At 43.0% G+C, this 25229-nt stretch overlaps 1 protein-coding gene and 1 long non-coding RNA gene across 5 annotated transcripts in view; one reads left to right on the top strand and one right to left on the bottom strand.

The window, feature by feature from the left end:
* The window catches only part of Sntg2 (syntrophin, gamma 2), a 201492-nt gene that overhangs the window by 104620 nt on the left and 71643 nt on the right, over positions 1–25229 (top strand). For 3 of the 4 annotated variants that reach the window (NM_001106720.2, NM_001414915.1, NM_001414914.1), the window contains 3 exons: positions 1214–1301; positions 11312–11403; positions 21143–21270. In NM_001106720.2, the coding sequence (NP_001100190.1) occupies positions 1214–1301; positions 11312–11403; positions 21143–21270 (308 nt within the window). Of the gene's footprint in view, positions 1–1213; positions 1302–11311; positions 11408–21142; positions 21271–25229 lie in introns of those variants that run through there. The other variant, XM_039111960.2, reaches the window with a different exon arrangement.
* Positions 17470–24734, bottom strand: LOC134479357 (uncharacterized). The gene is made up of 2 exons (XR_010052579.1): positions 24526–24734; positions 17470–19374 (listed from the first exon to the last, which is right to left on the bottom strand). It is a non-coding gene; the product is annotated as an uncharacterized LOC134479357 (long non-coding RNA).

Genomic DNA, 25229 nt, shown 5'->3' with positions numbered 1-25229 from the left:
CTCAGAAGCTGTGGTCAGATGAAACTGATTTGGGGCAGCCATGCCCATGAAAGACATGTTGATACTAGAGGCCAAAGAACCTTCATCTGTCTCTGTTCACTCTTTAACCCATTGCCCCTGCCCCACCAAGAGTTTAAAACACTGTCCCATACAGTAGCTATTCAAATAAAAATTGCTGAGGGTAATGTATGAAGAAATTGAGGAGTAGAAATAATACACCAGTTTTGTCAGGAGTACACAGAGATGAGGGTCCAAGGAGATGGTTATGAGCCTTTGATGGTAAGACTTTGTGTTCATAGACAGCATGTGACTCCAGTTAGTCCTAATAAGCAGATTTATAGCATATAGACCAATTGTGTTTCAGTTTGGTTTGGTTTGGTTTGGTTTGGTTCTTTGAGACAGGGTTTCTCTATATAGTCCTGGTTGCCCTGGAACTCCTTCTGTAGACAAGGTTGACCTCAAACTTAGAGATCTGCTTGCCTTTCCATCCTGAGTATTGGGATTAAAGGCATGTGCCATCACTGCCTTGCTAATAGTGTTTTAATAAAATCAACTTAAGCATAAATGTGTTGTATACAAGAAGCTGACCTTGGGTTCCCTAAGTAATGGATATGAGATGTGTGACTAAAACCAAACCCACATGAGTAGTTTGATATTTCAGCAGAGAGTATCACATCACAGCTAATGACGTCTGTCATTTTCCCCAGTAAAGGTGATGTTTGACCTTTTAAATTATATGGTTATGTCACGGTCACTCAGCTGCTATGTCTTTTGCCAGTGCCTGACATTTGGCGATTTGTATCAACAAATTGACTTCTCATGCATGGGATCTTACTTTCTGGTAGATTAAATTATTTAGCATGCAGGGACCCTTGCTCTGTGGCTTAACATGGCTGCTTTTGATGCCTACACATTCAGAGTCAAAGCAAATGTGTTGTGTGTGTGTGTGTGTGTGTGTGTGTGTGTGTGTGTGTGTGTGTGTGTGTGTGTGCGTGCATGCGTGCGTGCGTGCGTGCGTGCGTGTGTGTGTGTGTGTGTGTGTGTGTGTATCCAATTGTCTTTACCCTAGTTTAGCCCTATGGAATTTCAGTATCTCTAAGATAACTCTGAAACAAATTCTTAAAAATCAAGAAAGATCCATAAAGAGAGTTCATGCTTCACTTACTTCTGGTTCTTCTGTGATGGTGAAGTGCTATTCTCACGTTCTGAACAGGTGCATCTTCTGAGAAATGCTGGCGATGTTGTCACCATCACTGTTGAGTACCTCAGGGAAGCACCCTCATTTCTGAAGCTGCCTTTAGGTAAGTGGGAAAGGGTGGGATTCTAATGTATTGTGGAATTTTCTTGCTTCCAACATTATCTTTCCACATATCTTGGAACAGTTGGTATAAACCATTTTCTAAACACATGCTCAGAGAGAAGAATGATTTAGACAGGCAAAGAACAACAGTTCCCCAAGGCAGTCCAGACAGCATCATCAGAAGCCACTAACTCTGTGCCTTCCTTCACAACTCCCTGCTACTGTGTTTACCTATATACACACAAATATAGTCATGCACATATACACTCATTCTCACACACATTAGCACATGTGCACACTCACAGACTCACTAACAGACACAAACGCACATGCACACACGGTTTTCTACACATACATTCATGTGCCTATGTGTAGAGTGGTTTATATTCATAATATCTAGGTTGACCTCATATTAAGTTTACAGCCCAGTCATGCGAATGCACATCTGAGAGTGCCTACCATGATGGGGCAGAGCTCGTGATACTCTGCTGTACTTGATCCACCAAGATTGTGATTTATATCAAACCTAAAAACGCGCCGTACTAAGCATTGTTTGTGAAAATTTAACTTTTCTCCCTAGCTGGTTACATTTAACAGAAGGTCCTGCATGGGGAGGGGCACGGTTAGCAGTGTAGATGTGGGACTCTCTTGAATGCTCTCTTCTACTTCTAGGAAAGATCTGAAAGACTAGGCTTAGTCTCCTTAGAGCTGACGCTTGCTGCTGCGAGTGCAGGGACAGCTAACAGCAGCACTTGCTGCCTGGCCTTGGGCAACCTTCCTTTCCGATCGTGACTGACTCTCCCATCCATCTTCTTCTTGCAGGAAAGGGTGGCTCCTTCTCCCTGGTCCATCTTGGTGTCCACTCACCCTCCTCCTCTTCCATCACTGTAACCTGTTGTCAGCATCTCTCTTATTTATAAGTGGCCTAGGTGCTGTTCCTGATGCCTTTTGATCTATAGACACTGACCACACAACCTATTCCATGTTCTGTCAGAAAAGCCATTGGACTCACATGTTCCTTCTACCCTCTTTTTCCTGGGACCCTTGAGTCTGTCATCTCCAACAGAACACAGGGAGTGGCTGTGATATTCACCATTCTTAGAGAAATTGGTACCCAGCTGCTCTATAGTCATGTGCATAGGAGTTGTGACCTACCTTGTGTCCATGGAGACTACCTTGTGAAATGGAGAGAGGAGAGCAGGTGAAAAGTTCTTGAGGATACAAGGATGATGTGGAAGAGGATATGGAAGGGTTTCATGTGCTGATGTGATGGGAGGATCCCAGAGTAAGGAAAGTAGATATAAGAAACAGATCAAAGACTGGAAGGGAGATCACAGCTGTCACTGTGGAACGCCATGGATGATGCTAGCAATGGTCCCATGTGCACAGAGACAGGGATGTGGTGGTGCCTATGATGGATTTTCTACAAGCTACTCAGATGGTGTGGGAGGTGATACAAGACTCAGTGTTTTATCGGTACTATCAGGGAGGTTTGAAATGAGGGGAGGAGATACACACACACACACACACACACACACACACACACACACAGAGAGAGAGAGAGAGAGAGAGAGAAGAGAGAGAGAGAGAGATAGAACAAGAACTGATAAAAGAAGATAGAGTGATAAAAGAAGGCAAATATTAAAATGGGGAGAATTTTTTAAGTAATAATTTTCAGTATTAAACTTGACCTATTCCATCAACTCAGTGAGTGAAGTCCAGAGCATGTCTTGATAGTTGGGAAGCTGAGCCAGGAAGTGTGGCCCATTGGATGTAGACAGCGGTGGGATGTGAAGTAGCAGTGTGCCTACCAGAGCAGGGTCCAGTTGTTATGGATGTGCTGGCATGTGGACCATGAAGGACAGAAATTTCGTGCCATCTATGAACTTCTGGGTGGGAAATGAAGAGGCCTGTGTTTCTCTCTGCTCCAGGCCTATAACAAAATGCCGGGGAGAATGACCCTATGACAGATTTCAGGTTTGTTTGACTGCAGTTGGTTGATAGTCATTTGAGTCTGTGGCTATGGGCCTATGGGAACCCAGGGTACCACAGAGTGCTGCATGATAGTGGTATCCACTTACATTGGTGATCAGGAAGCAAAGAGAGCGACTTAGAAGGGCTTAGAGTGCCAAGGGCATATCACCCAACTTTTTCCCTCTAAGTCACACATTTTTTTTGTGGGGGGATGGCATGGCTAAGATATTTTGACACAAAAAAGTTATAAGATAAAACACAAAGAACCCTATTATATCAGAGTTGAATACAGCAACCCAAGAGAAGGAAAAGAATCCCAAGATCAGGCCCAAAATTCAGAGACCCACTTGTTCACACATTGAGGAGCCCCATAAAATACTAAGCTAAAAACTATGGTATGTATACAGAGGACCTGGTAGGGCCCATGCAGGCCCTATGCTTGCTGCTTCTGTCTCTGTGAGTGGATTTGCACCTCACATAGTTGATTTAGAGGGCCATGTTCTTCTGATGTCTTCTATCCCTCTGGTTCCTACACTCTTCCTATCTTCCATCAGGGTTCCTTAAGCTGTGAGGGGATGGATTTGAGGGGGACCTCCCATTTGGACACTCTCTGTGTCTCTCTTCCTAATAGATCCTCTATTAGTACCAGAGGCTGAGACCACACCATTTAACACATGGCCTTTGTGGCACATGTATCCAAGCCATATAACAAGGACAGAAGCACTCTAATTGGAAATGATGGGGGCTTTTATGGCTGTGTTCAAAAGAGGCTGTAGCCAGCCACCAACACTGTTCTCCACAATGTAGGAGACTGGAAACAGTGCAGAGCATGTTTCCATCTTAGCTTTGCTTACGTAGAGTACTTAGCAGCCTATGTCCAGATGAGTGTTTTCACCTCCTGCATGGGTCTGTTTATTCTGAATGTGCCTGCGTACTGAGATAGAAAGTGAGGGATAGTTATAGCCTGGCCCGAGGGACAACAGGAACCACATAGATGACAGGACACTTGCACAGCCTTTCCCACCTTCCATTAGAGGTCAGTAACCTTTCTGGCTGGAGAGAGAACAGTGAGCATTTGTTGGCTGCTAACCCTGGTGTAATGGGAGCAGTAGAGCCAACAGCTACAAAGCTTTCAACATGTTTGTTGAAAACGAAAGGCTACCATGACTCTGAGACCACTATTTCCCTTGAAGGATAAAAGAGCTCTTCAAACCCAGGAACTTTAACTTACATTCACAGGCTTGACTGGAATCTGAGGCCTTGTCCTATAGCTTTTAGTGAGCTAGGAGCTCTTTGAGCCCCCTTGATGAGGGCCTGTGCAGAGCTCAGCCTTTGTGGCTAGACCTACCGTGAACTCCTGGGAGCCCTATTGCTCAGGACCAAAGCAGAGTTCAGGGATGCGTACTGAATTTGCCATTAATTCTATAAATGTCTATTCTCCTTTTATTTTGTTCTTTACAACCTAAAACTGTTAAGTCATAGTCTCTATAAAAATTTAAACAAAAGGGCCAGAACCATTCCATAAATCCATGCAGAATGGCCTCTGGTGAAGACATGTCATTGAGGTAAAATTGCTTCTGCCTGAGCAGCCCCCGTTGAATTGCTTGTTTGTCTGAAGCCAACATCTGCCCCACAGAGGTGATTGCTGATGTAGAAGAATCCCAACAGACTTGTAAAGAAAATGTCTACTTCAGCATTTCTTAAATTGATATTAATGGGAAAATAAATACCCAGTGAGATTGAGTGAACAGGCCTGTGTGATTTTTCCAGACACTCAGACACTTGATGGTTTTATACAGATAGACCTTGCATATTGTTTAGTATTTCCCTGTGCCATACACCATCACTACTGATTAAATTTCTCAATGTTCTACTGCCCAAAAAGTCCTCTACAAGCTAGCAGTCAAACTCCTCCCCACCTTCCCTGGCCCTAGCCACTGAGAGCCACTGCTTTCAAAGTGGATTTGCCTTTTCTGGAAATGTTTATCAATGAAGTTAGACAATTCATGACCTTCGCCTTCACTTCCTTGCACTCAATGTGATGCTTTCAAAAGTCTTTGGTGAGGTAACATGCATCTGCTATGGCTGCATAGCTCTGCTTTATATGGATGTAGGGCATTGTTCCATCTACTTTTCAGCTAATGGACACTTGCTGCTATTTCTGAGCTGTTATGAATTATGCTTCTGTGAACATTCATCAACAAGCTTTGTTTGGACATCTTTGTTAATACTCAACCTAAAGAAGGAGATTCTGGGTTCTACGGCAATGCCATGTTTAGCTTAGAACATCTGCCAGAATATTTCTCTCCTTGGCCCTGCTGCTTTGTATCTAATCCATGCAGAGAGAACTTTTGACAGAATATAACTCAGCCCTCGAAGGACAAAGTTTTATAACTCCTTATTATAAATATTTTATAACAACTAATTGAAAATATAAGGTTGGGGTGATAACTTAGTAAAGTGCTTGTCTTGAAAATATCCTCCACTCCCTACATAAAAATAGGCAGGTATGGAGAAACACAGTTGTAATTCCAGTGCAGGAGAAGCAGAGAAGTATGGCTTCCTGGGGCTCCCTAACCTACTTGGTGAGCTTCAAGCTAGTGAGTGGCCCTGATTCAAAATCTGATGTGGATGACACCTGCGAAAGGATAAATGAAGTTGTCCTCTATCTTCAACATACATCTTCATATATGTGCATTACCCTTCCACACACATACCCCTGCTCACAAGTGAACAGACACAAATAGGCATGCACATACATATGCACACACATACACATTCTTACACATCCTAATTACTAATACTGAGAAGCTGTGAAAATAGATAATGCTGGTAGTAAACAGAAAAATATTGGGACTATTCTATCTTTGGAGATATGAAAGGAAATCTGACAGTCACTGAGAAATTAATTAATAGAAATCCAGGATCTAAAAAAGACTATCAATTTTAAGTTTCTTCACTTATTACATATAGCTGCTGCTGCTTCTTCTGCTTCTTCTGCTTCTTCTTCTTCTTCTGCTTCTTCTTCTTCTTCTTCTTCTTCTTCTTCTTCTTCTTCTTCCTCCTCTTCCTCTTCCTCTTCCTCTTCCTCTTCCTCTCCTTCTCCTCCTCCTCCTCCTCCTCCTCCTTCCCTCTTCCTCGACCTCTTCCTCCTCCTCTTCTTTCTCCTTCTTCTTCCTTTTCTTCATCTTCTTTTTCCTCTTCTTCATCTTGTTCTTTTTCTTAATGGTAAAATTTTTTTCAACTAGTTAAATATTTCATTTATTTACATCCCAAATGTTGCCCCCTTCCAGGCCCCCTCACAGAGTTCTCCCCATCCTCATCCTCCTCTCTGTCTCTGAGATGGTGCTTTCCTAGGGCATCAATTCTCTACAGGATTAGAGACTCTCCCATCACATCCTCTTCCACTGAGGCCAGACAAGGCAGTCGTCTGCTACGTATGTGCCAGGAGCCTCAGACCAACCCATTGCTTGGTGGTTCAGCCTCTGGGAGCTCCCAGGGATCTAGGTTAGTTAACACTGTGGGTCTTCCTATGGGGTTGCCATCCCCTTCAGCTCCTTCAGTTTTTCCTCTCTTTCACAGGAATCCCCGACCTCTGTCCATGCTATGAGTATCTGCATCTGTCTCAGTTAGCTTCTGGTAGAGTCTCTTTGGAGGACAGCCATGCTAGGCTCCTATCCGCAAGCACGGCATAGCATCAGCAATAGTGTTAGGGATTGGTGCCCACCCCTAGGGATGGATCTCAAGTTGGGCCAGTCTTCAGACACATGTTTATGGTGACATGTTTATGGTGAACAACAAAATCACCTGGCAGTTTGAAATGTTTTCATCTCCCTTTCAAATAATGACAAGCTGATTTTGGAAATGAATGAAAGGACTTTGGAAAGTGTTGCATGGACTATCTTAAAGTGTACATGGAGAAGCTAAAATAAAGTAAAATAACCAAACTAAACTATGTGCTACTGCAAAAACAGCACTCTGTAATGGAAAATAACACAATCTGAGCTGGGGGTAGATTCTACTGGGTAGCAACTGTATGTGTTTTGGGTAATAAAAGAACAGAGGAAGTTTTAGTTGTTAGCATGGTCCATTTAAATAGAAGCAAAAATGTAGGAATGTGGTGAAGTGTTTCCTAGTATTCATCCTCACAGATATGATGTAGGTGGGTAAGGAACACTGACTTGCTGGGCTGTGCATGTCTGGAGGTGCAGAGGTGAACTGGAGAAGAGCAGTTAGGTTCTGAGCCTTCTTCTCACTAGACAGTGGATGCACATGTGCACTAAGGGGTACTGACAGTCCACCAAGACCTAGGAAGAAGACATGGTCAGGTGCCAACATGCAGAATGGTGTCTTGCTTCTCTGTTCCCTTCTCACTGTCTTTACCTGCAGGCGGCTGGTGGGGAGAGGACCTGCCTTCCTGTTTCACTCTATACCATTACCCCCTCACCATGATTTGCAGCTAGTCAGCAAAAAGCCTGCGACTGTGCTGTTCTTGGCACTTCTGCTTGCTTTCCAAGGGCTCAGAAGGCCCAATCTCAAGGCTGTCTCTCTGTTTGTGGATTCTAAAGGGTTTCCTATGTGTTGCCAGATGTTCAGTCTTTCTGAGACTGTCAGTTAGGTAGGGGTGTTCAACCATCTGCCTTTAGGAGATGTCACGACAAAAATGAGAAGAACTGACACACAATCTGCCCACATGCATGTTTGTCCTGAAAATAATGGGGGCTAAGGGTAGTCACAGAATACACTTTGTCTTGGAGCTGCCCTTGAGACCTTGAGTGAATGATTGAAACAGATTCTCCTAATAGTTCTTAATGAAATTACAAGTTTAACTTGATTGTTGAATGCGTGTGGTTGCAGGGTTGTTCTTAAAGGGAGTTGTGTTTATTGGGCATCTGTTGTCTCTGAGGGGGAGCCTTTCCATGTTATCCCGAGGAAAACCTTTTTGAGTCAGATCATCTCCTGTAATATTGTCAACAGATGTCGTAGGAAGATCTATCAGTTCCCTAATCTGTAAAACTGATGGTTATGAATGACATCCATGCCACATTCATTTCACTAATTTATTCATGTTACATCCCAGTCACACCCTTCCTAGTCCTTCCCTCATGATTCCTTCCCCCATTAATCCTTCCTCTTCACCTCAGAGAACAGGAAGACCCCCTTGGGTACCCTCCTACCCTGGGACATGAAGTCACAGCAGGACCAAGCTCATCCTCTCCCTCTGAGGCCCAACCAGTCAGTCTAACTAGGGGAAGGGGCAGAGTCAGAGTCAGCCTCACTCCAATTATTAGGGGACACACATGAAGACCAAGCTGCATATCTGCTACAAGTGTGCAGGGGGTCTAGGTCTAACCCTTGCATGTTCTTTGGCTGGTGGTTCAGTCTCTGTAAGACCCCATGGGCCCAGATTAGTTGATCCTGTGGGTCTTCCTGTGGTGCCCTTGACCACTCTTGCTCACTCTCTCACATCCCCTCTCCCTATACCTGGTCCCCAACCCCATTCCTCTCCTCAACCCTCTCCCTCCCGCCATCCAGCTCCAGTGTTTATTTTTTCCCCTTCTGAGTGAGATTCACACATCTTCACTTGGGCCTTCCTTATCACATAGTTTCTTTGGATCTGTGGATTGTAACATTGCTATCCAGTACTTTATGCTAATATCCACTTATTAGTGAGTCCATACCATGCTGGTCTTTCTGGGTAACCTCACTGAGGGTGGTATTTTCTAGTTCCATCCATTGTCCTACAAAATTTCATGATGTCTTTGTTTTTAATAGCTAAGTAGTATTCCATTGTGTAGATGTACTACCTTTTCTTTAGCCATTTTTCAGTTGAGGAGCATCTAGGTTGTTTCCAGTTTCTGGCTATTGTGAATAAGGCTGCTATGAGCATAGTTGAGCAAGGGTCCTTGTGGTATAGTGGGGCATCTTTTGGGTATATGTCAAAGAGTGGTATAGCTGGCATATATATAATTAAATATATACAATATATTTAATAATTTTTATATATAAATTATATTTTTTTTCTTTAAATGTTTTAATCAGCCATTAGAGATTTCTTTTTTTTTTTTTTTTTTTTTTTTGGAGCTGAGGACTGAACCCAGGGCCTTGCGCTTACCAGGCAAGCACTCTACCTCTGAGCTAAATCCCCAACCCCCCCATTAGAGATTTCTATGTTAAAATTTTTCTGTTTCGTTCTGGACCACATTTTTAATTTATGTTGTTTAATTTGTTGGTGAGCTTTTTATATATATTGGATATTAATCCTTGGTCAGATGCAGAGTTCATGAAGATCCTTTCCTAGTCTGTAGCCTGCTGTTTTGTCCTATCAGTGGTGTTCTTAGCCTTGAAGAAGTTTGCAGTTTCATGAGGTCCCATTTATTAATTGTTGATCTTAGTGCCTGAGCTATTTATTGGTGTTCTGTTCAGGAATCAGTCTCCTGGGTCAACATTTTCAAGGCAATTCCCTACTTTCTCTTCTGTTAAATTTGGTAAGTTCAGTTTTGTGTTGAGGCCTTTTATCCACTGGACTTTAGTTTTGTGCAAGGTGATAAATATGGGTATCTTTGTATTCTTCTACATGCAGACATCCAGGTAAATACAACTTAGACCAGCACTATTATTTGAAGATGCTTCTTCCTGTTTTTCATTGTATAGTTTTGGCTTCTTTGTCAAAAATCAAGTGTCTATAGGTGTGTGGGTTTATTTCTGTGTCTTCAATTCAATCTCATTCATCAACCTATCTGTTTCTATGCCAACACTATCTGGGTTTTATCACTATTGGTGTGTAGCACTGCTTGAAGAGAGGGTGATGATTACCTCAGAAGCTCATTTATTGTACTCATTGTTTTAACTATCCTGGGATTTTTTTTCATATGTAGTTGAGAATTGCTCTTTCAAGGTCTATAAAGAATTGTGTTGTAATTTTGATGGGAATTGCATTTAATCTGTAGATTGCTTTTGGCAAGATGGCCATTTTTACTATGTTAATGCCACCAATCCATGAGCATGGGAAATCTTTTCAGCTTCTGATATCTTCCTCATTTTCTTCTGAGATTTCAAGTTCTTGTCATACAGGTCTTTTTCTTGTTTGGTTAGAGTCACACCAAGCTATTTTATATTATTTGTGGCTATTGTAAAGGGTGTTGCTTCCCTAATTTCAGTCCATTTATCATTTGTATACAGAAGGACTACTCATTTCCTCTGAGATTATTTTGTATCCAGCCACTTTGCTGGAGGTGTTTATCAGCTGTAGGAGTTTTCTGGTAGAATTTTTGGGGTCTCTTATGTATGCTACCATATTATCCAGGAATAACAATACTTCTTCTTCCTTTCCATTTTAATCTCCTTCAGTTCTGTTATTGCTCTAGCCACAACTTTGAGTACTGTGTTGACTAGATACAGAGAGAGTGGGCAGCCTTGTCTTGTCCTTGATTTTAGTTGAATTTCTCTCCATTTAATTTGATGTTACCCTGCAACACTTTTTTGTTCTTTTTTACACAGCAAATTCACTTCATTTTTAAATACACAAATGAATTTTAACTCAGTTCTTCATAGATAATTATGATGATTGTGTTGGTGGTGGTCTGCTTTGATACATGGTTAAGCCTTCTCTGACTGCACTGTCTGCATTCTTATACTGCCTGTCTGTAGCAATGAATTCCCTACAAGTCATCCACTAATCAGAAACTCTGAGGAAATATACCATGATAAAGGAGCGGGATGGGAGACTACAAGGGCTCATGGTCCTACTCTAGGCACAGCTCTGCTCTACAAACTGATACTGCCTGATGACATGGATGGGCAAATGATTGCACTAGGAGCATTGATGGGAAGACCAGGTCCTAGCAAAGAGAAGGAAACTCTCACTAATAAAGTAGCACAGAGAGCCATGCCCCCACTTTAGTTTCCCATCCCTGAGAGGAACATAGCAAGGAACTACTGGCCTGAGTTGTGTGCTTTGCCATCCTGCAGTCATATAGGCACACATGATGTGCTTGAAAACTAAAGCTGGAATAAAGGCCTATTGCTTTGTTTCAGGGTCCCCAGGGCCATCCAGTGACCACAGCAGCAGGGCCTCATCGCCTCTCTTTGACAGTGGTCTGCACCTGAATGGACACTGCAGCCACACAGTAAGTACGTGCAATCCCCTGACCTCATAACTTGGAAACCCCAATCCTAAGGGCTCTGGGTTAAGGGGGAAACTGTCCATGATCCAGCAGCGGCACCTGTAGGTGTTCTGGAAGAAACAATGATGACAGGAATTAGAGTCAGTTCCGTTAGCATTCACTCCCATGTGGGGTCTTTGTCATTAAACCCACAAAGAGAGTATAAACCAGTAGTTCATAAGTGCATGGAGAGCAAACACGATTCTTTTTTTTTTCTTTTGAGGTGGAATTCAAAGTAACCTCTGGGTATCAGGCAACCTTAACAACAGGGTTTCAAGTTGTTTTTAGGGGACTTCCAGAAGACTCACATGAAAAGGTGAACAGTGAGAGTTTATCCCCAAATTCAGAAACAATATCAAGGAAGCATGAGCACTGTATATTTACAAAGAGACTTAGTCCTGTGCCTCTTCTTCCCTCTACTAAGAGCCTAGAACTGGGAAGGGGAAAAGCATCATCTCAAACACCAGTGCCTGTTCCCCTAGGTCTGCCTCCTAATGCCGAGACCAGCCTTTCTTTGGGCAATGGGCTTATTGTCCACAGAGACCTTAGTGTAGAAGTTGAATCTTAGCATCCCACAATTGGATTAAAAGTGTACTTTACAGTAGATCCTATCTTACTCCCACATTCAGAGAGAACTCAGGGGGAAAGACTCGTGTTTGTTCATATAATTACAAGGTGTCGTAACTCCTTCCTTTGACAGTTTAAATAGCTCTCAGTAATTTAAAATTTGGCTTCTGTAACTAACAAAGAATAAACAGCACACTTATAAGTTCTATCTTCCAGTCTTGGGCCCAGAAATGAACAACATCCTAATTTTCACAGCCATAACCTGACTTTAAATCTTCAGTTTTGAGCCAGGCACAGCAGCCTACCTCAATAGTCTGTCTCGCCTACTTAGGAGGGAAGACGGAGACAGAATAATCAATTGAGCTCAGGAGTTTGAAGCTGGTCTGGGTAGCGTATTGACAGTCAGTTGAGGCAAGTCAGCAAAGAAAAGCAGAAAATGGCTCTAGTGGCTGTTCTTCTGTGTTACCCTAAACACAGGAGTCATTGATAACCTGAAATAGACATCTTAGTCCTGCCTCTTGCAAGATGTACCTGAAGGTAGAGGAGACACCCAGCTAGGAACACACTCTCGGTAGAGGACGACATGGTTGATGACCATTTTGGGGACCTTGGATCTCAAAGGCAGGGAAGGAGAAGTGAGCTGTGGCTGACAGCAGCATAACTGTCACAATCAACAAGACAATAAAACCCGGAGGTGAATAATTACTGATGTAATGTTTATCATAGCATACTAAGGAAGCTGAGAGAAAAATGATGAGATTGACAAAGTGATGGCACACCTCTTCCCCGAAGCAAAGCAGGGAACCTTTGTTTTCAAAATAGGGAGCATGTAAGATCTACTATGAATAGTGCTTAAAGGGGGATGTAGTACTTCCGTCAAAATAACCCATCATCTCCGACAGCAGGTAGCAGTTACCTTAAATTACATACTGACAGCAGTCTTCATTACCTGGTTATTAAAAAGTGCTTCCTTTAGAAAACCTTTCCTTCTAAACTGGGGGAGCCAGTGCAGACTTTTAAGTCTAGCTTATTCTAATGCCTCACTTTTATACCTCTGATTTCTGAAAACTATTTATTTGTTTTTGAAGAGTATGAAGTTCAGAGATCCATATTGTATTTGGACTGAGTTCTAACCTGAAATATTCTGATACCTTATTTGGATCTTGCAGGGGAAAAAAAGCATATGATTTCCTCATGGTACATGAGAATTTGATCTTGTTTTATTTTTTAAACAAATACAGATGGTATAAATCTTTTTCCCCATAAGACCCATTTATACAAGTCATATAAACAGTTATATTCTAAGCCATTTTATTAGTTACTCTTGTTTTCACTGAGACAAAAATACCTCAGAAAAATCACTCCAAAAGGAGAAGGTTTATTTCATTTGCAGTTCCAGGGGATTTCAGCCCTCTGTGGGAAGGCAGGGAGGAGTTTATGATAGCCAAGCAAGTGGTGGAAGCTCGTTACTCTACAGCAGGCCATATCAGACCAGCAAGCAGGAAGTGTGGGGTGAGCCTGGGGTGCAACCTTCAAATGCCCAGTCGGTTACCCTCTTTCCCCACAAGACCCCACCTTTCAAATCATAGTATCCCACAATCTAGAGACTCAGCATTCAAAGCAGGAGCCTATAGGAGTCACTCCTCATTCAACCTACAGCATCAATTCACATTTAAAATCATCGTAATTTTATTTAAAGCCCACATTTTAATAAGGTAAGGATAATTTCCAAACTCTGGGCTGATTGGAAGAATAGAGTATGGATGTCTAGATAAATCTGCTGAGCAGAAGGTCTACTCTGGTCACCCCTTTACAGTCATTCTCTGCATTCTGAGTGTCCTCCAGGCTTGAGAGGTGGGGGAAGCTCCCTTTGACTCACAGAGCTTCCTGTTTTCTCATCTCTGTGTGAATACATGGATGCAATTATGTACAAATTGATTCCAGTTCCTCCAGCTGTTAAAATCACTTTCATCAATACAACCTTCCGGCTTGCTTCTTGTTCTGGACGGTTTTCCCCCAGATAATGCTGGGGTGGTTAGGAGTCGGGGATGGTGGGTAGTTACCTGACATGGTAATTCAGAATGAAATTGTATTTCTTGACAGAGAGTATCCTAGCCTGTTCACAGGAAGGCTGGGAAGGAACTACTTGACTTACCTCTCCTATATCCTCACTCACTTCCACACATGGACAGAGGGAGATTAGGGTTCCTGTCCTGGAGGTTTGTGCTAGCTGCCTGTCTTGCAGGAGAGGTGCCCTGAAGCACTGTCTGCAAACTCGGCACCTTGACTGTTTTTCAGGGCAGCTGGGATCCACACACTGTTCTTTGGCAAAGTTGCCACGGTCCTAGTGGGCAGCTTCTGAGCCAAGCCATTTTCTGTGCTGGTCCATGTAACACTTCATGGAGGCTGGGGGGGGGGTGCCCCTCTGAGAGAGCGGTAGTATGAGGAGGCTGCTCAGGGCTGATTCAGAAGCAAAAGAGGTAGAGTTTGGGATCATTTCATGAGAACCCCACAGAGAATGGAGTGTGAATGTTCAAAATTAGACAGGCACCAAGTTTGGGGTCCAGATCCTAGAAACAGTGTGAGAGAGTGAAGGTCTTAGTGGGAAACTAGTGTTGACTTTTACATGGAATCTTCAGAGGCCCCCCCCTCTCTGACATCTCTGATGGTTCAGCTGCCTGCCTAGGCATGTTGGTTTTCTTGTTGCTATCATTTAGTACCCAAAGCTAACAAACTAACAAAGAACAGATGTGTCTTAGATCACTGCTTCAGAGGTTTCAGTCTTCATCAAAGCAGGAAGCTTGTGCTACCACTAAGCCTCGAGCATCGTGCTGGCAGGATGCACAGAGAGAACACCCAGGTTCATTAGCTTTCTTCTTTCACCTTGCTATGCCATTTCTTTCCTGCTTATTGGTAGGAACAGCTCACATTTAGGACCTATCTCCTCACATACACACTTTAGATACCCCACTTGGAAACACAGAGAGAGTGGGGGGAGGCAGAGAGACAAGATAAACACACAAACACACGGACACACAGACAGACACAGAGAGTGACAGACACACACACAGACAAACAGACAAACTGACTGACTGACTGACTGAGGTATGCATTCCTTACCTCTGAACTTAGCAATCCAATCAAGTTAGCAGTCAATATTAGTTATCATTCCTGGGGACGTCAGAGATGTTTTCAGGTCCGTAAAGCAAGAAAGGTGATACCAGAGCAAGCTGAAACCTCATGGGTTTTCTGAGGAGGTACCAGGGCAATTGGGAAAGCTTCAGAAGGCAGAGAACTGCTGTCAGTGAAGAATTTGAAAGCGCAGACCTGCACCCTCCTGCAGGACTTGAGGGCCTTTGTGTGCTTTGCTTTCTCATGTGAACAGAATGTACTTTAAATGACGGTTCCCTGCCATAAATGTGGACTGTGGCAAGCACTCCATGCTAGCTGCCATTGGAGAGTGGCTGTGAAGTTGTCCTGAGTTTACGGAAGCTCCTGACCAGCGTAAAAAGCAAAGAACTAGCTTATTTTATATACTGCATTTAGAACCTGTTACGGTTTAGATGTGAGGTATTCCTCAGAACAGTTATATATAAAAGGAAGGTTCCAGATGCTGGATCCAGTCAATGGTCATTACCTGATCAGTGGGTTTTAGTCCTTTGATTGAGTTGTAATTTGATAATATTCCTGGGAAGTGTTAGAAGCCAAGAGTTGAAGCCTGATTGAAAGCTATAACCATGCCTTTGAAGGCTGTATCTTGTCCTGATCCCTTCTGGTTACATACTCAGCTTCCAGGATGCCCTAAGGTCAACAATTTTGTTCCATATCATGGCTTGAATGTGAAATAAACCTGACATGCCCATGTGTTTGAAGACTTGGTCCTCAGAGGGCAATGCTGTTTGAGGAAGTTGTGGAACCTTTTTTATATTGCTGGCAGACATAGATTTGTAAAGTTCTAGTTAGGCAGCTGTGGATGCAATGGGCCTACAGCTCCAATGGCAAGCTATGCCTGCCACCATGATTTGTCCACCAGCGTGGACTGTACTCTCAAACTGAACCAGCGTAAATCTGCCTTCTCTTAAGTATCAGGTATTATTCACAGTTATGAGGAAAGAAATTAACATGCAACACCACAATCTTCAACTGTAGCATTTCACACAGGCATGCACGCATGCACCTCTCAGGCCACAACAGTGGAGCCATCCGTGAACCATAAGCTGAAAAAGCCAAAATAAACTATTCCTCCCATTTCCTTGCTATTTTATCACAGCAACAAAATAAACCTGACACAACTCTCGGCTATGGGGAAGAAAGCCCTGAACATGTTTTGTGCATCCTTAGTCCTCTTCTGCAGCAGGCCATAATACAAGTTTACAGAGAGAGAGAGAGAGAGAGAGAGAGAGAGAGAGAGAGAGAGAGAGAGAGAGAGAGATACAAATGCAGCATTTACAGCCTGTTTCCAATTCAACATGGTTTACAGTTTAAACTCCCACTCACAAAAATACCTCTGAGGGCATGAAAGCAGGACTCAGGGCCTTTAGTAAGTAACTTTTCAGTTACTCTTTTTTTGTTTTGTTTTGTTTTTCTGCAGCCAAAGCTGCACACACAGGTGTGGGGACACAAAGTCAAAGGAGTAGGCAGAGCCAGGTGTCCAAGGAGCCAGGCAGGCAAAGGGCCAGATGGTTAAAGGACCAATGTTAATGGAGTCAGGTGTCGCACGGCAGGTGTGTATAAGTTAGGTATAAGTTAGAGGTGCACAAGGCTTCAAGTCCACAGCACAAATTGTGCACAGAGCTAGAGTCGGCAGGCCAGGAGTCCTGACAACTATCTCTTCTATTTCAGCAAATGCTTCTTCAAATTTAGTAGAATACGATCTCCCATTACTCTCTCTTTGCTCGGTACTATAGTCTAGACAAGTCGACATGGGTAAAACTAGAGCAGGCTGTGCATGGAAGAAGTGAAAGAGAGCACTAGGTGCCTTCTTTGTTTGCTTGCTGGTGATTTCCCAGCCAGACCTCGGACATTGTCATCTACAATCTTGCCCAGATTTAAGGCATAGCAGTACTTGGGACTTCTCCCTGAGATGTTCTTTTTAATACTTCTCAGGCACTTATAAATGGCAGTCCCCTCTAAGAACAGAATGGACCGAGTCCCAGTGGGAAAGGCATTGCCTGTGCACATGCAGAGTGTCTCACAGCTTCCCCTGTCAACCGGGGCCTTGCTGGGGTTGTCGTTTTCTCTCTGCTGGGGTCAAATGTTGCTCTCTCTCTTCTTTTAAAAATCATGCCTGTGCAGTTTTGTTCTCTAAAATCACATTACCAAGGGCCCACAGCCCCAGCAGGATTTGTGAGGATGGAAATTGCAAGCTGAGACCCACAGGCAGGTTTTTGTCTGCTGAGCGGCCATCATTATTTTTCGATTGAGCATGAAGTGTCCGCACAGCTAGAGACAGACTCTCTTATCTTTAGGTTTAGTGATTATTTATTGATCAAAACATTCTTTAAAAACTGAAATCATTCTATGGTTATCTACAAATAACATCGAGACATGGTAGCACTCCATAATGAGCTTGGTGCAAGAAATACACATGCCACATCAAAGGCTGTGTGGGGACTTTGTGTTCAAACTGACACCTCACTTGTACTCTGCTTCATAATGTTCACTGGGTAATGAATTATTTTTAAATAATAAAATGCATTTTATGTCAAAATAGCCACAAACCATACCTTTAGCAAGCAAGTCCTTAGTCATTTTGTATAGCGCTTTTAAATTTTTATTTCATGGAAATAAACATTACTAAATTAATTAATTAATAATAGAGCTTCATCTGTGAGTTCTGAGAGGTTTTTACTAGCATTTGGAAGTAGCAGAAGGTCACACACTGTGCTCTGATGAAGTAAAGACAGGACATGACTTATTGGCAAGGTGCTAGATATTACCTGGCTCTATTTGCCTGTGGCTTTACCAACCAGACCTCCGGCAAGATCACTTGATACTCATTTCCAAGGTGACATTATTTTAAATGTTGTTAAGTGTTGAATTCTCTTCTAAGGAGTGGAATGTTGAGTTAAAATTTGTTTGCAAAATTCTGCTAATGCTACACCGCAGGATGTTTGTGCAACTCACAAATATAGGAAGCTGGAGACAAACTTCTTCCTTGTAACAGCTCAAGATACAAAAGGAATAGAGGATCCACTCAGAGTGACAGCTGCACCAAGGCATCACTCCACAGTATGGGGCTAAACTTGCAGGGTCAAGGACACATGGATACTTACAGCAAGAGTCCAGGGTCACATCCAGTATCAATAAACTGTATATCATTGAAACTGGCCTGAGGGCTTGTCTTTGAGAAATTGTCTACGTGATTTATATTCCCAGTGAGATTCTCAAGTCAATGTGCTACATGTTGTTAGACATAGACAGGGAAATCTAAATAGCCACCCAGGCTTCCTCTGTAGCACAATTCTCAGACAAGGAGATTCCAAATAATAGGAGGTAGCAGTTTAAAAAGCATTAAGCTGGATAAGGCAAGGGCACTTGCTTTCAAGCCACAGGAACCAGGTGGTTGAAGACTGTCAGCTCTGACAGCAAGGCAGGTGACAGGAAAGCACGCCCTCTGGGGGGTGGAGGTCTGCTTTGGGACAATGGAAAAGGAACAATGTGCTATTCTGCTGACTTGAAAAGACAAAGGGACAGGTGCAGATTTCTGATTTAGCTGGACCGTGTGACAAAGCAAAAATAACCTGACAGGGTGACAAGAGCGAGCCAGGAAATCCAGGCTCTCCCTTATCCAGCTGAATCCACAGACCCAAGTATACAGGAGAAAGGCTGCTTATGGCAAAGATAGGGGAGGGAACCAAGGGGTTAGAGACAGACATAGATGATTGCTGTCAAGCTGGATAACCTTGAGGTTTCCCTGTGCTTGGAGTAGAGGGGAGGCACAGTTGACTCTCTGGACATCCAACTGAGTGTCCAGAGAGGTGACATCTTGGACACACACCTTTCTCATCACAATTGTGGAATGCTTCAGGACTCCCCGTGCTGTCACAGCTTCTGATGTGATGTTTTGATGGTAGCATTTCCCCTCCCTGGTAGATAAATGTGTCTCAACTGCTTATAGAAGCCACGGCCTCAGGATGACGAACATGCCCTTGCCAACGAGGAGTCGGGTTCCATTCAGCCCGATGCAGCTAGACATGAGATTTGTAGGAGTTTGGCCAAAAGAATCATAGACATCAACATAGTTTTCAGTCTTTGCATTGCTGGGCTGAGAAGAAAGTCTAAGATGTTTTAGTTAATCTGTGTGTGGTAGGGAGAAAAGCACATTTCCAACAGCTACTGTTCTTGTTAGCATATTCTTCTTTTCACCTAAAATAAATAAATAAAACCTGTTTCCTATTTCCTGAACAATCGTCAGAGTGTAGTGGCTGATTGGGAATGTAGAACAGGAAGCCTGGCAGGGCTCCTCTGGTATGTGACCCTTTTGGATACAATGCAAGGAGGTAAATCCAATTGTCCCTTCATAATCATCGTATCACAGTTGCTGTGTCCAGTGTTTGTAGATATGTACCTCATCCTGGCCATTGCTTCCTTAACAAAGTGTTTTATTTCATTAAGAATCATGAATTTAATCTACAAATTTGGGAGGGCTAGAGGTAGACATCTTTCAGGTTAGTGTGGTTAGCCCCAGAGGTTATTCAGGGTCTGTTCTTCTGGAGGGTGCCCACTCTGCTGATGTCTCTCCACACCAGGTCCCCCTCTGGTTTTTGGAGCTTTCTTGCTGCCTGTTAGCAGTGCCCAAGGGTGAGCTTCCAAAAAAGCTAGTGCTATCTCACAATGACCCCCTCCTCCATGAGCAAGTCCTATCCCACATGGGTGAGTACACACCTGTGAGCACAGCCAGGTAACTAGACTTGTCATACAAGCTCACAGCCTACCCTCCTGCTGGCAGAGCACTTGTCTACTCTCCACATCCCCAAAGATGTATCTCTTCAGCCTCAAGCCCATCAGGCAAGTGGACCAAGTAGCTTCACCAAAACCAGACCTGTGCAGTAGGGTTCCTGGCTCAGTTTCCCAGGCAGTTCTTCACCTGAACAATTGATACCAAAGGAAAATGAAAAGCCACAGACCATGGACCAAATTGACCACAATGAACACACTCTCTCAAGAAGGGAGAAAGTAGAATGTTTCCCACTCCACAGTGACTCTAAAATGGGCAGGTATAAGTGGCCAGGCTCTGGATTAGATTACGTCCTCATCCTTGAGAGTTCTGCTCTATGGGCCGCCCTCATATCTGCCCCTGGACACCTTCCTTTCTCATCAGAGGTGCCTTTCATTTGCAGCTAAGTGACTTGTCTGGCTTCCCTCCATCTCAAGATCTGGGGACTTGATTATTTTGTTGTTTATTTGCTTCATACCAGATCCATGATTGTTTTAAAACTTGTATTACAAGGACATTTTATGAGTCAACTTTTACCTATTCTGTTAGACAAAGTTCTGCCCCAGTTCTCTTCAAAGTTACCTATTGTCTCAGACTGAAAGCCATGTCCTTGAGTATTTCTGAAACCTGAAATTTAAGTGGTAAGAGCTATAGTCACTCTCTTAGGGACTGTGTTCTCTCAGGTCAAGAAGAGGTATAACTTCACATCTTTCAGAATGTCTAGCAAAGAAAAGACCCACCGTGCCCATGATGGCATAGAAATATGTCTCATAACTGGGACTCGTTTGCCATTGGTAGAAGCAATTTCAATTTAGCCCATAGTACTGGGTCTCTGACATTGACTAGCTCAGCTTGTCTTGACTGAGTTCCTCCTAAGGTTTCACATCTTTAACTTAAGGAAGATCTGTCGTGTCTATGAGATCCTCCTCCAAATGCAGTTTTCTGTGTGCTTCTCCTTCAGCCTTCTTCACTTTTAAAAAAAATTTTGTTTACAACATATTTTTTTAAAGCTTTTAGATTCAAGTATGAGTGCTGCTTTCTCTCTGAATTCCTGAGAAGTTATCTTGAATGTTTTCATCAGTGGAAGTGGGCTGGTCTGAGTTTTATGGGAGGGCTGCCTCAGTTGCCTGTAAGCGTCTCCAGAGGACCGTGTGGTGACTGGCCCTGTGATGACTGACTCTTCCTTATTTTGCACAGGCTCCATCATCGCCTTCCTCACCCATAGCTAATGAACCAAAGTATGAGAAGCGTTGGCTAGACACCTTGTCAGTCCCTTTGTCTATGGCTCGGATCTCCAGATACAAAGCTGGAACAGAAAAGCTCAGGTATGTAATCAACATCGGAAGTGAGAAAAACTAATGAACCTGGCATTGTGGGAAAGTCTGGCAAACTCCATGTTATACCAGTTCTATCTGCTGCTGTCTAATGGCACTGTTGGCAGGCACAGGCACTCTCTCTGTGGGACAGCATTTGAGGAAGTGTTGAAGGCCCAAGAGGAAGGCGACACAGAAGCAGTTGGAATGACTGATTTTATTTTAAATGGGAGCTGTTCTCTCTTCTAGCAAGAGCAATTGTCAGTGATCAAGAAATAGTATAAGGAGAAAAAATTCTGCCTTCAACTTTAAATGTCAACAGAATAGGATCAATTATAAAAGATTGCATGCTTTTCTAAATTACAGATAGATATTTAGAAGCCATTTAAATTCAGTGATCTTCAGTTTTTGAATTAATAAAGTAAGAAGATTAGGCCAGCTCCTGTGATCAATAAATGCTACTAGTTTGGAAGCCCTGTTAATTATGGAGTTACAAGATGAATCTGTGAAGGCTCATGTACCCTTCTTCTGGGTAATCTGAGGAGCCAGGGCTCCTTGTTTGAATTTGTAGACAAGCCAGATACAGGGAACAGTGCCCACTTAATTTAGCAAAGATACAGCATGAACATGGTGTTGTAAGTTGAGCTTTGTCTGTCATGAAATGTGTGTGTGTGTGGTTGCAGTGTTTGTTATGTGGCAGGAGTATAGTGTGTATGTGGAGTTGAACTGTGTGATTGTTGGTGTGAGCATGTGTTTATGGGCTTCTTTTTTATACATAATGACCTATGTATTCATGGAGCTCAGAGTGATATTTAAACACATACAATACGTGGTGATCATATTAGCATAACTACCTCAAGGGTATTGTTGTTGTTGTTGTTGTTGTTAGTGGTGGAGAGATGGCTTAGTGGTTAAGAACCACTAAATGCTTAAGTGGTCTTCCAGAGCACATAAGTCAGGTCCCAAGTACCCACACTGAGCATTTCATAGCCACTTGGGACTCCAGTTCCAGAGGATCCAACACTGGCTTCTGGCTTCCACAGGCAACTGTGCACATGCCCTAGGCGCCCAACGTGCAAATGCACAATTTAAACTTAAAAAAAAAAAAAAAAAAGAACTTTTTATTTGCTAAGTGTGGGAGCAAATGGGTGTAGGTACCAGCAGAGGACAAAAGGGGGCGCTAGATCTCTTAGAACAGAGATTACAGGCAGTTGTTAGTACCTAACATGGCTACTCTTTATAGTGTGGACATTTGGTAATATAATTTTCCAAATCCATAAAAACTCAATGTAACTACATCTATTTCTGACTTCTTTACTTTCCTTCTTCAGTGTTTTGTAGATTTCAGTAGGTAGGTCCTGAACTTCCTTAAGTTTACTATTTTATTATTTTGCAAAGGGGATTCTTATTATTATTGTTGTTGTTATTGTTTTGTTTTGGTGGTGGTGGTGGTGGTGGTGGTGGTGGTGGTGGTGGTGGTGGTGGTGGGTTTTGTGGCTGTTGATGGTGGTGGTGGGTTTTGTTGTTGTTTTGTTTTGGTGGTGGTGGTGGTGGTGGTGGTGGTGGTGGTGGTGGTGGTGGGTTTTGTGGCTGTTGATGGTGGTGGTGGGTTTTGTTGTTGTTTTGTTTTGGTGGTGGTGGTAGTGGTGGATTTTGGTGGTGGTTGGTTGTTTGGTTAGTTTTGTTTTGTTTCTGTAATGTTTTGTAGAAATCAGAAATCTGGTGTTGCCACCAGAGAATGCAAACTCTTAATCCACCCGCCCTGAGGATCGCTCCCTAAGGGTTTCTGCCTCACTCTGGTTCAGCCTTAGTCTTCTGTGTGTGTCCAGGAATTTCTCTTCTAGACTAGTTCACATCCTAGATTATGCAGACAGCTTGTATAAATGGTCCCCTGTTGCAGCATACAACCCTTCCTGCTCCTACAGATTGTTGGCAGTATCTTCCTGTTCATTTCTGATTTTCATCTTCTCTCTTTTTTTTTTAAATCTCTCAAATTTTTATCCATTTTGTCTTTCAAAGAACCAACTTCTAGCCTTATTAGGCTTTCAGTTGCCTTTCCTTTATTTCTTGTCTACTTTTATTGTTCTTGTTTGTTTGGGGGAGACATTCAGATACACACATGTGTAAAACACACACTGAAATGTTAGTTTCAGTTTCTCTTCTATGTAAACAGAGACAGATTTTTCTGCACAAGGAATTATAGGGAGAGTGACACCCCCACCCCCACTGAGTGCTGTGCAGGCCCACATGTTAACATTGTTGCTGCTATTGGTCTTGAATATATTGTATTGGGGTGTGTGTGTGTGTGTGTGTGTGTGTGTGTGTGTGTGTGTGTGTTAGAAAGGGAATTTCTTAGGTTGGTTTACACTCTTGGGGACAGGGTAGTCTAGTGCTTTTCTGCACACAGAGAGGCATAGTACTTGGTAGCTGTTCAGTCCTTGAAACTAGAGGCCTCAAGAACTATCACCCAGCATCAAAGCCAAGGAATTTCCTGAACAGACAGTGGGGTTTAACTTACACTGATAGAAAGAAGAAGCTGGAGTGTGTTGTCACAGGAGGATGGTAGCAACAGTGATAAACACACTAGGTGGAAGACACCAGGCAGGCACGTGCTGCTTTTCTCTCAGACCTCTTTTTTATCTGAGCCACATACGGGCAGATGCTTTCAGCCCTAGGGCAAAGCTAGTGAGTGTTCATGTTCATACATTTTTGTGCATTATTTAACATTTTCCTCATAACAGATTGAGGAATCCCTTTAACATTTCTGTGATTGTCATGGTGATAAAAATCCTTCAGCCTTTAGTCTAAAGGACAACCTTGCAGGCATTGTCTTCTCACTTGGCATATCTATTCCTTCTAACACTGTAAAGGCACTAGCCCAACCCCCTCCTGACACTCGTGGTTTCTCCTGAGAATTTGAGCAAGAATCTGAGGGCTGATCCCTTATACATGATACTTTTGTTCTCTTTTGCTGTTTCAGAGTTCTCCCTTTTGAGCATTTGATTAATACATCTGGCTGTGCCATTTTGAATCGATTACTCTAGGGGTATTTCAAGATTTCCGGGTCTGGATTTCTGTATATCGCCCCAGATTCAGGGTGATTCCAGACACAGCTTTCACCTGTTGCTTCTTTTCTTTCCATGTGGAACTTCCATCAATGTGTATCTGAAGGTTTCCCGTCAGACTACCAAGATTTACTTACTCTTTTGTTTCATTTTTTCCTGCTTTCCCCTCTAATTGTCTTATTAAAAATAACCTGAATTTTACCTCATTAACTTTGTCTTTTGTACAATTAAGTCAGCTGTTTAAACTGCATCTGCAGTAGAAGTCACAGTTGATGGTCATCAGGGTTCTAAAGACTATTTTACCCTGGTTGTCATGGGCTACCCCAGTACTGTGAGTTCTATGGGGCTTCTAACCTGGAACTGGGTTTGTCAAATGGAATGTCTTCCTCTGAGTTTCTAGGTGACACTGATGAAATGTTAGAACGATTTCTGGGTAGTCCATGCTGCTCTGGTCTGTGGTTGTAGGGCCTGGACATTAGGTGTAGGGCCATCTCAAGATCCTGCAGAGCACTGTGTGAAACATTTCCATCCAGGCTTGTGGAGGCAAACCTTTCTCAGTACATAGGCAAGAAGAACTGGAATTGAGCTCTAAGTCTTGGAATCACAGAGGGTTTACAGTCGGATGGTCGCAGACAGGCCTGCCTTAGAGACTTCACAATCATCTCCCTAGAGAACTTTGGCTGGACATAGATATTCCCAGCCTATAGATGGGAGGTGTTTACTTGAGCTCCCAACCTGTCGAGAACTACTGGGAACTAAGATCAGCAGGCCTGGTTCAGTGTCAGAAGTTGGTGGGTCACCCGTGTGGGTTGGTTTGTTCCTAGGTCATAACCCAAGGAGCTTCATGAACATCCAGGGACCATTTAGCATCTGCTATGACAAGATCAAGCTGGTCATGTCTCCCTG

The sequence above is a fragment of the Rattus norvegicus genome, chromosome 6, assembly GCF_036323735.1.
Source record: "Rattus norvegicus strain BN/NHsdMcwi chromosome 6, GRCr8, whole genome shotgun sequence".
In the NCBI taxonomy this organism is placed as follows: Eukaryota; Metazoa; Chordata; class Mammalia; order Rodentia; family Muridae; genus Rattus; species Rattus norvegicus.
The sequence above is the reverse complement of the archived record's forward strand: the minus strand, read 5'-3'. Positions and strand labels throughout refer to the sequence as shown.